Here is a 15,774-nt window from a genome sequence, read left to right on the forward strand (position 1 = left end):
ACTCTGGCAGGAGCACTCATTCAAGGGTACTACGATTATGCTTGCACCTCATGGTACCAAAGCACCTCAAAGGCACTAAAAACAAGATTACAAATATCACAAAACAAACTGGTCAGACTACTGCTTGACCTGACTCCTAAAACCAACCTCACCCCTGCCCATTTTGACAACCTAGCATGGCTTAGAGTAGACAGCAGAGTAGACAGCAACTTGCAATGGGCCTGGTCTACAAGATACACTACACCACTAAGGTACCCATGTACATGTCGAAATACTTCCCAAAGGTCAGTGAATACCATGACCACAACACCAGAGGGAGTTCCACAAATCATGTTCAACCCAGATTCGGCACAAACAAGGGTCTAAACACGTTTTGCAATTATGCCACATCAATGTGGAACGCCCTACCCTCAGCCGTAAAAAAAAATGTGAATCCCTACCCACCTTCAAAACCGCTCTCAAAGAGCACCTACGGGAGGCTGCCATTCGAAACTGGCCCCCGTAAATGTCCAAGATCCCCCTCCCCACCCACCCCCTCCTAATGTACAGTTTCCTCCCCCTCGTATGTATTTTCTGTTAGGATCTCTGTTTAACAGTACTGTATATTTACATATCTTGTATGTCACAAATGTAACAGTACTGCATACCTGTATGTCATAAATGTCATGATATATATCTGTATGGCCCCCGTAAATGTCCAAACCCCCCCCCCCCCCCCTCCCACCCACCCACCCCCTCCCTCCTAATGTACAGTTTCCTCCCCCTCGTATATATTTTCTGTTAGGATCTCTGTTTAACAGTACTGTATATTTGCATATCTTGTATGTCACAAATGTAGCAGTACTGTATCTGTAATTCTGTATGTCATAAATGTCATGATATATCTGTATGTCATAAATGTCATTATGAATTGAAAATGGGGGACCCTGATATAAACAAGATGAAAGTCTTTCTCTGACCTGACCTGACCTGACCAGACATGCCTACTACAGTACCTAAACAAAATGACCCCACGACTATAGAAACGAGTAGAAACAAGAATTGGTAAGCCTAGTTAAGACTGATGCATCCACCACAGACCACACTCAACATGTGTGTTTCAACAATGGGGAGTTAGTTAAGAGACATTCGCTGTTGTAGGCCGGCCCTCCGGGTCAATGGTTACTGGCCTTTCAGCACCAGGGAGTTGCTGGTTACCGAAGGTGGGAGAGACACAAACATGAATACATTCCCGACATATTTAAGAAGGCAGCCAGAGACTGTGTGGAAGCTAGTGACTGTGTGGAAGCTAGAGACTGTGGAAACTAGAGACCGTGTGGAAGCCAGTGACTGGAAGTTGACCTGTCTTTCCTCCCTGGTGCTGAAAGGCCAGTAAATGCCTGTCTCTGTGTGTTGGTTTGCAGTCCTTGACTGATATATTGTCGATCTACTTGCTTCTTGCTCCTACGTGATCTGGGACATGGACCAGACACCAGTGTGTGGGTGGGCATCGTGAAGCTGCCAGGATAGTACGTGTAGGAGAGAAATTCTTAAATGCCCATCCTCTCATCTCCTTATAATAAAAAATAGGAATGGCTTGCTAGACAGGGTCACTTGACCTCAACATTAAGTAAACAACTGTCATACGGTGTGACGGCCTAGCTGTCAGTGTCACCCAGCAACCGCCCCCCCCCCCCCCCCCCCCCAAAGAATGGATTGCACGGTGCTAGTTGCACCCTTACTTACAATCCATTATGAATTGAAAATGGGGGACCCTGATGTAAACTAGATGAAAATCTTTCTCTGGTCTGCATCCCCTTAACAATTGTGTGTATTGAGCCGTACTGTATTGTACCCATTCTGCAATCTGTTAATTAAAATGTTCAATCAACCAATCAGTATATATTTGTTATTTATTTTTGGTATAGTGCTTAACAAGCATAATTTAATGTTGCCCAGTTGTGGCCTGTTGAGGGGCAATACATATCAAAAGTTCCAAAACATCTATTGTGTTTGTATTTGTATGATCCACTATATAAACATAGTAATTATAATATCTACATGCATGGCATTTGATTGGAGGCTAGTCTCACTTTGTTCCACAGCAACATTAAAATAGTTTAGATTTGTGTACGTTGTTTTTTTTGTATTTTATTTTTTTATTATTTTTTAAACAAACATATAAACAAACATGACAACACACGATAAGATATACAAGCATTAATTGTCAGGGCACATCCAATGAGATCACATTTTAGTTAGTTGTCTTATATAAGATATACCCCTAATACCTGTTATCTAAAAAACCTACACACATATGCTCCAGCTCGAACCCCCCCCCCGCCCCCCCTCCCGGACCCCACCTTGAGAAGCACCTCCACTATCCCTCGCACCTAACCAGACACTACCATTATAAGCTAGCTTTTATTCTCTCCACCACTTCTAACCACATTGACATTTTGGATTCATTGAGACCCAGAATTCTTGCTGTAGATATTTCATGGTAAATTACATCGAGATATGTAAGAAACCAAACTTTACGGCAATTTTTTTCCGGTTGAAACCAGCGTGATGCGATCAGCTTTTTAGCTACTGTGATACCCGATAAAACCAATCTCTTTAGCTGTGGATTCACTGCAAACTCAAAAACATCATTCAATAGTAATACCGAGGGGTGTACAGTACAGGTATATTCCAAGATACGAGTTTTGATATTTGTTGGGTCACATCTTTCCAGAATGCCTTAACTGGTGAGCAGTCCCAATACATGTGCATAAATGTCCCTTCGTCCCCATTTGTACATTGGGAGCATTTGGAGTCTTGTTTAAGCCCCATTCGGCACAGTCTTATAGGAGTCAAGTATGTCCTGTGAATATAGTTAAGATTGATTTGTTGATGATCCGGGTTCCTTGATGTAAGTCGGACATTTGCCCAGGCTCCTTGCCAATCAAAGTCATTTTCCAGGTCTGGTATATCCCTCCTCCAGACAGAGTCTAGTTGGAGGGTTTCATACGAGGACGTTAGTAATTGATGATAAAATTCTGAAACAAAACCTCTCGATGTCTCTCTTTCGTAGAAGAATTTGTGGTATCTGTGGTGTTCAATTGGTCTGTCTAATGGAACACCGTGAGATTTCAAACATAGCTGTAACTGTTTGTAAAAAAGCCATGTGGACTTGGTGAGATTAAATTTTTTGCGTATTTCTTTATCACTACAAAACCCTGTTTGTTAAAAACATCCCCTAATGAGTGTATGCCTTGCTCTTCCCATATAGGGAATCTTATAGGTCGTTTTCCAATTAAGAGTGCATTGTTATTGAATAAGGGAGTATGATTGTGCCATTTTTGTGGGTTCGGATTTTTTTTTTGTGATTCACGCCATATCCGGATCGCATGAGTAATTATGGGGCCAAATTTTCGTTCACAGTGCTTGATTGGTAGTTTAGTGTATGCTACTGTATGTCCTTCAGTCTATGTGGGGCTACTATGTTTTCTTCTAATTTTCTCCAGGATACTAATGCTTGGGGGTCAAACCATGTTGTCAATGGACTTAATGTGTACGCCTTAAAATATAGGAAAAAATCTGGAAATGCCATGCCACCATCTGTTTTATTTCTCTGTGCGGTGGATCTTTTTATACGTGGTGGTTTGTTATTCCAAATAAATGTGTATGTGGAGGAGTGTAATCTTTTCCAGTAACCCTCTGGAGGGGGTAACGGTAGCATTGAACTGAAGAAGTTGATTCTAGGTAGTACATCCATCTTAACTATTGATATCCGTGCTTGTACTGTGTTTTTAAGTTTTGCCCATCTATCAAGGTCGTCTTTGATTTTGTTTTGGATTTTTGTGTAGTTGTGCTTCACCGTTTGTCTTATGGTGGGGAATATTTACACTCCCAAGCATCTGAAATGTTTTACCATCGGTATCTCTCCTGGGAGGGTTGTATCTTTTTTTGCAGGGGTGTTAAGTGGAAGGAAAGCCGACTTCGGCCAATTTATCTTAAATCCCGATAAATCACCAAAGTCCTCAATCAACTTGAGCAGATGAGGCAATGTGGTGTTGGGGTTTTGCATGAACAATATTACATCGTCCGCATATAAACACATTTTTTGTAGTGTGCCCTTGATTACGATTGGTTCTATGGATTGGGATTGTCTTATATATTGTGCTAAAGGCTCTAATGATAGATTGAACAGTCCGGGACTAAGAGGACAACCCTGTCTGGCAGAGCGTGATACCGGAAAGATTTTGGAGATGATTGTGCCTGTTGTAATCATGGCCGATGGGTCTTTGTATAATACTTTAATCATATCGATGAATCCTTTTCCTAACCCCATCCTTTCTAGTACTGCCCATAGATACGACCATTCCAGCCTGTCAAAGGCTTTCATAGCATCCAGGGACAGCATCGCCTTAGGTATGGTGTCCTCCTTGTCGGCATCAAGTACGTGCAGTATTCGTCTTATGTTTTCAGTGATCAGGCGGCCTCCTATGAAGCCAGTTTGGTCCGGGTGAACTAAAGACGTCATATGCTTTTGTAATCTGATGGCTAATACCTTAGAGTACAGTTTGATATCGGTTCCGAGGAGGCTTAAAGGTCTATAACTACCGCACTCGTTGGGGTCTTTGTCTTTTTTAAGGAGGACTGTTATGAGTGCAATATTGTCATTCTCATGGAAGTTCCCCTCCTTGACTGAGTATAAGATCATATTTAGTAATAAGGGGCCAATTATGTCCCAACAAGAAAGGTACATTTCTGATGGGAAACCGTCTCTTCCAGGAGCCTTACCACTTTGCATTGCGGTTATGGCCTTCTTGAGTTCCTCTAGTGTGATCGGTGTTTCTAACTGTTTAGCGTCATCCTCTGAAAGTTTAGGGAGAATAATTTGATTAAGAAATGTGTCCATTTTGTTTTGATCGAAGGTCGTTTCTGATTTATATAAGTCGGAGTAGAATTCTTTGAATGTATCGTTTATTTTTACAGGATCTGTTACAAGTACTTGTTGTGCTCTAATGGTAGTTATATCTGCAAATTTTGCATTAATTCTTAATCGCATGGCTAATAGGTGGCTGGGTTTGGAACCATGGGACTACTGTAGAGCCATATGAAATCCGCGATCACGGAATCGCGGACGGAATCGCGGAATTGAGCAATAAAAATGGAATCAACTGTAAAAAAAAAAAAAAAATTATATATATATTTTTCTTTTCTTTTCTTTTTTTTATGTTGTGGGACTTGTACAGCACTTTGTTCAACTTTGTCAGTGCTGTAAAGTTTAAACCTTTTTAAATCTTAGACAAACAAAACACTTTGCTTTCATGAAATATTGTAAGCCGTCATTTGAGGCTTTATAAAAGCAGCACAATGAACACAAATCTGTCAGTGCCGAGTCCGACCTCATCTTAAATAACAAACAGCATTGCTTGTTGTAATTAACAAAGAGAGGCAGAGTTGATTTTGCAAAAAAATATATATATATCATTTATATTTCTATATTTTTTAATAATACAATTTTATTTTCATATTCGAATCCCATGAGAAGTATTTAAGACAGCCCTATTAAATGGACTGTTATATCTTATTAAATTGTGGACATTTATTAATTCCCACTTATTAGACACTATTTCTGATGGTAAAATGAGCGTACAAAGCAAAATACAGAATTCTGAAATATTAAAACGGAAAAAACGGAATTTGGAAAAAAATAAAATGGAATTTGGAAAAAAATAAAACGGATTTCATATGGCTCTAGAGTACTGCTGTTGTCTTGTGCTGCGTATTTGTATTTCCGATTGTTGTCTGTATATGGCATTGATCTCTTTTTTTAGTACGTTAACTTGATTCTCTAGTCGAGTTGAGTTGTTGTATTTTAGAGAATTAAATAACGTTGAGTAAAGCGTTTCCAGCTCAGCCAGTTTTGTGCATTGATTCTTGCGCATTTTGGAGGAAAAGCTATCCGTGAAATCTTTGATCATTCCCTTTACCGACATCCATATTATTCTGGGGTCTTGCACCGAGTTTGCATTCTCCCGTTGGAATACTATAAGAGCTTCTTTGAGTTGTGTAATGAATTCCTTGTTATTAAGCAGCAACGAGTTAAATCGCCATCTTGGGGCTCGGGAGGATAGTATACCAAATGTACCTTTAAGGAGTAAATAACAGTGATCTGATAGTGCGTTGGGTATCATTTCCACTTCATAATTATCAAATAGTCTCTGTGATGCAAAGACATAATCTATTCTGGATAGTGTATTATGTCTCGCAGATCGACAAGAGTACTTTCGGGTCGTGGGATTAAGTAACCGCCATAAGTCATTTACACCTGTAATCTTTGACCAGTCCTTTAATGCCTTCGATGAATTCTTTTGTTCGCTGGAAAAGGCGAGGTAAGATTTGTCCATCCTTGGGTTCCAGATGGCATTAAAATCAGCACCTATTATAAATGAGTAATCGGGAATGTCTAACATTGCATTGGTTAGTGTAGTGAAGAAATCATCTTTGTACAAATTTGGGGCGTATACCGCTACCAACGCTATTTTCCTGTTCTTATGTTCAATCTTAGCTATAGTTATCCGACCTTCTACATCAGACCATACTCCCTTTAGTACAATATTCAACTTACGTTTAACGACTATGGCTACACCCCGAGTTCTCGTACCAATAGAAGAGTGACTAATATTATGGTATGTGTTGTCCGGTAATTTATCTATGTCTTTCTCTAGAATGTGCGTTTCGCTTAGCAGAGCAATGTCCACATGTTCTTTTTTCATCAGTGTGAGCACGCTTTTGCGTTTGAGTTGGTTATTTATTCCCCCGGTGTTCCATATCATTATATTCAAACTAGCCATAATCTATACATGTTGTATTGTAATTTTTGGTAATGCTTCTAGAGTGCGAGGCAATAATAGATATACATCCCACTAGTGAGGTCCCGTTGAGAGCCGAGCTTAAAACATACATATATACAAATAAAAATCCCCTACCCTTCCCTCCCACCGAGAGTCGTACAGGATTGTGTTCCATGAACACAACCTTTGCGTATGACTCCCTCCCTTGCACCACCGGATATCCCAGAATGATCCAATTATCCTTAACATTCCTATGTATACCATAGGATCTAACACTCTAAATTCTACCATAAGTAGAATGTCGACTGTGGCTTGGCCACTTTCCCGTAAAATAAAAATTTAAATAAGATAAAACTAAAAATAAAGACCAAAAATAAGCTTCAATTGTCATGCCCTAATCACTTACATTTTATATGAACTTGTGTAATTTATAGTAACCCATGAATAATATGGAGGTATTGAACTGAAGAGAGAGCCTCAATAAATCAGAGAAAACGGATGAAAAAAAACAAGTAAAAGGAAGAGAACATTAACTTAGATCTTAAAAGAGCATTGCTATGCTTAAACATCTAAAGTATAAATTGGAGAAGTAGTGGAAATATTTCCAATTAATAAAAAACAGTTTTTAAATACGTATATGCAGCATTTCCCCTGACCGTGGTGGGCGATGATCCGTTGTGTAGAATGATCTTTCAGCCGGCCGCTGCTATGATGGTTCTGTGGTTCTGCATCTAGATGCTGTTGATTATTCCCCCGAGGGGCTTCTGGTAGAGTGACTGACCACGTATTGCTGTTATTCCAGAATGTTCCCTATATCAAAGAATGCTTTAGATGTTCTAGATTATTCCAATATGTCGTTTTTACATTGTTTGAATGTTCCAGTATGTTCTGGAGTGTTCCAATCTTGAATCCAATATGTCCGCAATAATAGAAACCCGACGGGGAAAGCATTCAATAACTCTGAGCACGTAGGTCTCTCTGTCCCAAATCCTCGGTTCATTAAAGATTGTACTATATGGTGACCTTGCATAACAGAGATTAAAAGGCCATTTATACACTATTCTGCGTGTTGTGCAGACAAGTATTTGGCTGCATCTTCAGGCGAGTTGAGGAAAACCCTTGCTCCTTTTTTATCGACAATGCGAAGTATTGCAGGGTATGTTAATAGGGGTCTGTATTTCTCCAGATATAGTTGAGACATCACCGTCTTGAACTTGGCACGCAGGTCCACTACATCACGACAATAATCTTCAAAGCAGTGTATTGGTACATCCATGTATTTCAGATTGCCTTTCATCCTGCGAGTTTCACGAATAATCATTTCTTTTATTTTGACTTGGCGCAGGATAACCAATATCACTCTGGGCTTAGCGTTATTGCCAATGGAACGGGTCCCCAATCTGTAGCACTGTTCCACCTCTGGTACTTTAGGAAGGATCTCTGTTCCCAAGATTTTCTGTAATTCTGTGGCAAATTCTTCAGGGTGAGCACATCTCACTGACTCGTCCAGACCGACTATACGAATATTCAGCTTGCGTTTTTGATATTCCATCTCGAATATTTTGGCTTTCTGTTCTTCATTGATTCGCTTAAGCTCCATCGTTATATCGCTGAGCTCCGTCTTGATTTCTTTGTAGTTTCCCTTCATCTCAGCAGTTAGGTTAACGTTGATAACCTCTACTTCTTTGTAGATTCGAGCGAATTTTTTTTCGTGGGCTTCCATTACTGTTTCCAGAGCCTCGGTGCGTTTAATATGTGCGTCGGCGTCCGCTCTCAGCGCATCTATTTTGCCTTCAATAGATTCTTTAATAGCATCTACTTTTTGGGTTATTATCTTCTCCATTTCCTCCATTCTCTTCTCCATTGTCTTCCCCATTTCCTCCATTTTCCGGATGATATGTTCGGTGTCTGCGGAGGTATTTGATGGGGTTGAACTTGAAGCGGCCACTGTCAAGTCTATATTTTCTGCTGTATGCCGTACGAATCCTGATTCCTGCGGCGGGACCTCTACGACTGTTTTTGGACTCGTTGTGTTTTTCTTTGGTTTCATCTCGATTCTTTTGGTCAATATAGTTAGTTGATAGTCTCAGTTGATATATGCGTCAAGTTTTAAACGCATTAATGGTTTATAAATATGTTTTTAAAACGAAAAAAAAAATAACGGGTGAGCAGCTGTGTCACATGCGACCTACTCCATTCTAACGCTAAACCGGAAGTCATTTGTGTACGTTGTTTATGTTAAGAATTTACTTGAAAGTAACGCAATAGTTACTTTCTGAAGTAACTAGTTACTTTTATAATTTGTAACTGAGTATGTAATTTAGTTACTTTTTGGAAGAAGTAACTGGTAACTGTAACTAGTTACTTTTTTATAGTAACTTGCCCAACACTGATCACCGCGCAGATTGATTGATTAAATGAACATTTTATTAACAGATTGCAGAATGGGTACAATACAGTACAGCAGAACAGAGAGAGACTTTCGTCTTGTTTACATCAGGGTCCCCCATTTTCAATTCATAATGAATTGTAACTGCAACTTGCTCCATGCAATCCATTCTTTGTGGATCTAGCCCCCAGTCTCATCCAGAGGATTACCCAGCAGCCCCTGGCCAAACTGCAATGGAATGGGGCCTTTGTCTAAAACCGGTTGTCATGACAGGAGAGAGGCAGAACATTCTGGCTGTGGAGCTGTTCTCATCACAGCTGTTGGTTGGGTTCAAACCAGATTCACAGTCCTGATCTCAATCTCCATACTACTGACTGGAGAAAGCTATAGCCTATGTCTGTGTGTTGTGTAACCTATATATAATCCCTGAGGAGATAATCCCCTGGGTTCAAAGGGAAACAAGGGTCAGACAGACTGGGTAGACTAGACACACAGCCCTGTCGCGGCTACTGGAGAGCCCTGGGGTTGAATGAAACTAGTGGAGCATTGGTGAACTCCAATATAACAACCCTAGTGCTGGAAGATGCCACTGCACAGTTCAGAAAGCCAAACCAGGATGGAAATATGTCTCTTATTACTTGATATACAAGGCTGTAGGCTCCCACTAGCAGACTGGTAGTGGTATGTAGCCTAACGCCTGGGTTCAAAGGGGACTGAAGGAGATAGAGGAAGAGAGAGCAGGGTTTTCTGATTCCTGTAAAGATGGAGACAAGCATGTCACCTGGCCTTGACCTACTTCTGTGACTGTGACTGTGTGGAAGCCAGTGACTGTGGAAACCAGTGACCGTGTGGAAGCTAGTGACTGTTTCAAGTTTGTTTATTATTTGTCACAATAAAATACTAATAAGTACTTTACGGTGAAATGCTTGGTTTTGTATGAGCCCCTGATAGCCCCTGCTTCATACAAAAAAGTAAGTAAAAGAGGAATATACAATCTAAAGTACAACCTAAGTACAGTGAGTAAACGGTGAGGTACAAATGCAGACAATGAAGTAGGGCTGGGCGATATAACGATAACGATAAATATCGCGATATATTTTAATAATCGATATCGAATATCGAAATTAAAAAAAAAAATCGATTTTTTTTTTTTTTTTTTTATTTTTTTTTTTACCTGCAACAGGGCAGTTTTAAAACCAGAGACAGTGGACAGACTTGTCTTTCTTGCCTGCAACTTAAAGTAATGGCTTTGCTTGTCCAAATGACAATACTGACCAAATTCTGATTTCTTTTTCTCTTGTCCATTTATTTTGTTTGCTTTCTAATTTAAAATACATTTTGAAACCGTCTGTACACAGTAGGCTATGTGTGCTAGCAGAACTAGACTCCAGTCACGAGTCACAGTGCACATGTGCGGTGGTTTGTCCACCAAAAAAGCGCCAAAAGATCGAAAATAAACTAGCAGAGCCAGAACTGTTCAACTCCTCTGGAGCCACAGCCAGCAGAGAAGCCGGTTTACTTTAGCTTTTAAACCAGCTGCAGCCTGAGAACTGGAGTGTGAGGGGATGTAACACTAAAGATGGCGGCAATGACAAAGAATTGCTGCAAAATAAACATACATCTGTTTTTTTTTTTTTTTTTTAATTATTTATACTTATAACAATTCGATAATTATCGATATCGAGAAATAAAATAAAATTATCATATCGTTATCGCGATATGATTTTTTTCCATATCGCCCAGCCCTACAATGAAGTACAAAACTTTAAGCTAAGGTGCAAATGCAAATGAGAGTGACTGTGTGGAAGCCAGTGACTGTGGAAGCTAGTGACTGTGGAAGCTAGTCACTGTGTGGAAGCTAGTGACTGTGGAAGCTAGTGACTGTGTGGAAGCCAGTGACTGTGGAAGCTAGTGACTGTGGAAGCTAGTGACTGTGTGAAAGCTAGTGACTGTGGAAGCTAGTGACTGTGTGGAAGCCAGTGACTGTGGAAGCTAGTGACTGTGGAAGCCAGTGACTGTGGAAGCTAGTGACTGTGTGGAAGCCAGTGACTGTGGAAGCTAGTTACTATGGAAGCCACTAGCCAGTGACTGTGTGGAAGCCAGTGACTGTGTGGAAGGCAAGCTAGTGACTTGATTGATTGATTGAACATTTTATTAACAGATTGCAGAATGGGTACAAACAGTATGGCTCAATACACACAATTGTTAACGGGATGCAGACCATAGAAAGACTTTTGTCTTGTTTACATCAGGGTCCCCCATTTTCAATTTATAACATTTATGACATACACATTTTACATTTAGTCATTTAGCTGACGCTTTTATCCAAAGCGACTTACAAGTTCTGTACGACAAGACAGCAAGAAGGGTACAACTCTATCAGCTGAGTAACAATGTTCATCAAAGTGTTGAGTGCTACAGTGTAGGTTAGTTTATTAGGACAAGTGCATGACAGTAAGGTTAGTCAGGGTTAGATTTTATTTAATTTTTTTTTACACAACATACAGGTATACTGTACTGTTACATCCAGACATTTATGACATACAAGATATACAAATATACAGTACGAGTTTCTAAAAGATAATATATACATTTGAGGGGGAGGAAACTGTACATTGGGGGGGGGGGGGGGGGGGGGTTGGGACATTTACAGTGGCCAGTTTCGAATTGCGCCCTCCCGTAGGTGCTTTTTTAGAGCGGTTTTGAAGGTGGGTAGGTATTCACATTTTTTTACGGCTGTGGGTATGGCGTTCCACATTGTTGTGACATAATTGCGAAACGTGTTTAGTCCCTTGTTTGAGCCGAATTTGGGTTGGACATGATTTGTGGAACTCCCTCTGGTGTTGTGGTCGTGGTATTCACTGACCTTTGGGGAGTATTTCTACATGTACATAGGTACCTTAGTGGTGTAGTGTATCTTGTAGACCAGGCCCATTGCAAGTTGCTGGAGCACTCATACAGTGTCACTATGACTATGCGTTTGGCTCCTGGTACAACAGTGCCCCCAAAAGTCAGAAAATAAAACTACAGACATCACAAAATAAGCTAATCCGGGTAATACTAAGGCTACCTGCCCGAACCCACCTTGACCCATCTCACTTTGAGATCATGAGATGGCTTAAGGTGGAAGACAGAGTAAACCAGATAGGGATGTGCCTAGTTCACAGAATAGTGCACGGGGTAGTGCCAGTGTACTTTAACAACTACTTCAACCGAATCAGAGACACCCATGCATACCAAACTAAGCGCAGCTCAACTGACTTTGTGCCAGTCAGATTCAGGAGCTGTATGGGGAAGGAGTCATTTCTATATTCAGCAGCTATCTATTGGAACAGTCTGCCCAGTGACCTGAAAATCGTAGACAATGCCGTTAGATTCAAGTCCAGCCTGAAGACATGGCTCAAAAGGGACTATACTTGACCTAGACACTTAGCTTAAGGCACCCTTGCATGTTGTATGCGTCTGTTATGTATATAAATGTTAAATGGTATATGTGATGTGTTGTGATGTCACGTTTTGTATGATGCATGTATCAAGCATCACACTCCCCCTCCCCCCTACAAGGACCACAATGGAAATAAGCTCTGAGCTTTTTTGTGTTTCATCCTTGGCAGTATATCCTGACTGTGCTCTTCTGTCACATGTTTATTTTTTATATTGTCAAATAAAGTCATTCATTCATTCATTCATACTCTGTCGTCTACTCTAAGCCATCCTAGGTTGTCAAAATGGGCAGGGGTGAGGTGGGTTTTAGGAGTAAGGTCAAGCAGTACGGTTTGTTTTGTGATGTTTGTATAATCTTGTTTTTAGTGCCTTTGAGGTGCTTTGGTACCATGAGGTGCAAGCATAGTCGTAGTACCCTTGAATGAGTGCTCCTGTTAGAGTCTTCAGGGTATTCTTGTTTACCAGAGAGAAGATCCGGTACAAGAATCTTGTTTGTTGGTTGACTTTTTTGATTACATTGGTTGCCATTTTGTCACAGGAAAGATTTGCCTCTAGGATGGAACCCAGGTATGTAATTTCATCTTTCCTTGTGACAATATTGTCACCCACTGTAACACTGGCTGTGGAAGCCAGTGACTGTGTGGAAGCCAGTGACTGACTGTGTGGAAGCTAGTGACTGTGTGGAAGCCAGTAACTGTGTGGCTGACATTTTAATAGACTTTGTCTCAGGGACCCCCATCTGAAAAGACCTTTGTTGTTAGATATGACTTATTCCAGAATTCCATTAACGTCTAGACTTTAGGTGGGGAGATTACATTGGAGAGAGTGAAGCCTGTGATTAATTAGTATATTCACTCTTATATATCCCAGTCATTAGTTAACTTCTATTGAAGTTGGATCCCACTTTGAGAACCCCTGCGTGACCTAGACCGACCCAGGTGGAGGCTAGGCGGTACAGATACAACATTGTATCCGTTGGTTGAAACAAGGTCAGCCAGGGAGACCGAGTCATCATGGCCCAAGGAGCTACTCCAGCTCTACCAGAGAGACTTTTAGCAGGGAGAGAGACATCAGGCTGATCAGCTGTTCTGTGTTCACGTCTCCACCACAAGGACAGAGCTTCAGTTCATATTTCCTGAGTTGAAAGGCAAAATCTGTCAGCGGGACCTTAGAATTACCAGCAGCAGCCTCCTGCTGAGGTCCTGTGTGAACTCTGTGGTCTGAGCTGCTCTTCTCTACATCACGGCTGTCACGTTTACAGGTAACCAGTGGTTTTCCTGCTTCTTTATAATAAACATGTATGTAGTAGTTTGATGGTGAAATAGGCTTGTGGTGAATAGACTGCAGAGAGAAAAGCTAGTGTGCTGCCCTGCTCAGCCTGGAGAGTGAACCTGCCTCCCCCAAAGCATCAGATTAGTGGAATCAACTGACATTTTATTCAATAGCTTTGCATTTTGTGTGATGTGTTCTTCTTGTGCTTTTTTGTTGCGTGTTCTGCCTGCTTTAGCATTTCACCTGTTTTGTAAATCCCTTTAGATTTACAAAATCTCAGATAGTCATTCAGCAGATATTTATAAAATAAAAAAGGGGTATGTTCTGTTATATTTTGGTGGATGACGTATTTGACCTTTTTGAAGACTGTACAACCAAAGAGGGTAAGCTAGGGTAGTGATTTGGCTAGTTTTGATGTCAAAATTAAAGAAAATATAAAATTTACATTATTGCAAATTGACATTCCTGATGTTTAAGCAGTTGATTGGTGCACACAATGCACAAAGGACAGTTTAGTCAATGACTTATTCAGTAGTGTTGATTTTCAATGAGGTCATCGCCTCCCATTCATTGCCCACCATAATCGCCCTTTTCTTCCCCTTTGCTTTTTCTGCTATTTGTTTTTGTTATTGCATTGCTGAATATGTCTATGTATGTGTGTTTTCTATATTCATTCAGGGTCCTGGGTGGAGTTAGAGATGAACAGGGCTGCGTCAGGTTCGAGCCAGTCGTCCTCCATGATGGGCGGGACAGAGGCGCTGCTGCCCCTGGCCCAGGTGGTGGAGGAGGAGGAGGCCATGGTAGGGGGGCTGGAACACGTTCCGTCCTCCTCCTCCATCCATAACGGAGACATGGAGAAGATCCTCCTAGACGCTCAGCACGAGTCCAGCCGGAGCAACTCCTCCTGCGACAGGTCGGCCATTTTAACAGAACATACCGAGGCTATAAAGGCTTCTCCTCATCTCCTCACATTAGCCTGATAGCCTGTAGTCACCAGTTCAGTAGAGTTTTAGTATGGGTAGGGATGCACCATATATTGGTATCGGCCAATGATACAGATATTTATTCTGTATTGGTCCAATGAGCAAAACTTGGCAGATATATATCTGCAAACATATATCAGCTGGTGATAGTTAACATTGTTAACATTGTTTAAGTATGTACAAAAATAGTATGTACAAAAGTTGATTATCATAGAATTTAGTTTTATTTATACAGATCACATTGACATATTGGTTATCGATAGGGATGTCCGATATAATCGGCCTACCGATATTGGCATTAAAATGTAATATCGGAACTGATCGGTATTGGTTTTCAAAAAATAATTTTATTTTTTATTCTTTTTTTTTACATTTATTTACCCAGGCAAGCAAGTAATAACAAATTCTGATTTTATTTATTGTCAAAAGTATGCATAATGTTGTGTTAATTCCACGACAAGAGATATGTAATGTTAATTACCTGAAATTATTCCGTTTTGGGGGCGGGGGGGAACCCCGCATATATCGGTATCGGTTGATATCGGTATCGGAAATTAAGAGTTGGACAATCTCGGTATATCGGATATTGGTAAAAAAGCCAATATCGAACATCCCTAGTTATCGACCATAACAGAAATGTTAATATCGGTTATTGATATCGACCAAAGGTTTCAAATCAACACATCCCTAGTATGTGGTTGTGCTTACCTTGCAACTCCCATTAATAGCCATGCATCTAAAATAGTAGCAGTAGCTCTAAAATCCATGGAAAACGCTATAAAGAGACTGAAACCTGTCTACTTAGTGTGATGAACAGGGATTTGTGTGAATTCCATTCAAAACAAAGCCCTGCAACCAG

At 40.6% G+C, this 15,774-nt stretch overlaps 1 protein-coding gene across 2 annotated transcripts in view; it reads left to right on the forward strand.

The window, feature by feature from the left end:
- The window catches only part of LOC311237549 (BCL2/adenovirus E1B 19 kDa protein-interacting protein 3-like), a 40,275-nt gene that overhangs the window by 6,672 nt on the left and 17,829 nt on the right, over positions 1-15,774 (forward strand). The window contains exons 1-2 of one of the 2 annotated variants that reach the window (XM_084325494.1): positions 13,796-13,921; positions 14,611-14,845. In XM_084325494.1, the coding sequence (XP_084181620.1) occupies positions 14,631-14,845 (215 nt within the window). In that variant the 5' untranslated portion in view covers positions 13,796-13,921; positions 14,611-14,630. Of the gene's footprint in view, positions 1-13,795; positions 13,922-14,610; positions 14,846-15,774 lie in introns of those variants that run through there. The other variant, XM_084325493.1, reaches the window with a different exon arrangement.

This window comes from Notolepis coatsorum, assembly GCF_963971535.1.
Source record: "Notolepis coatsorum genome assembly, chromosome: 11".
Taxonomy (NCBI): domain Eukaryota; kingdom Metazoa; phylum Chordata; class Actinopteri; order Aulopiformes; family Paralepididae; genus Notolepis; species Notolepis coatsorum.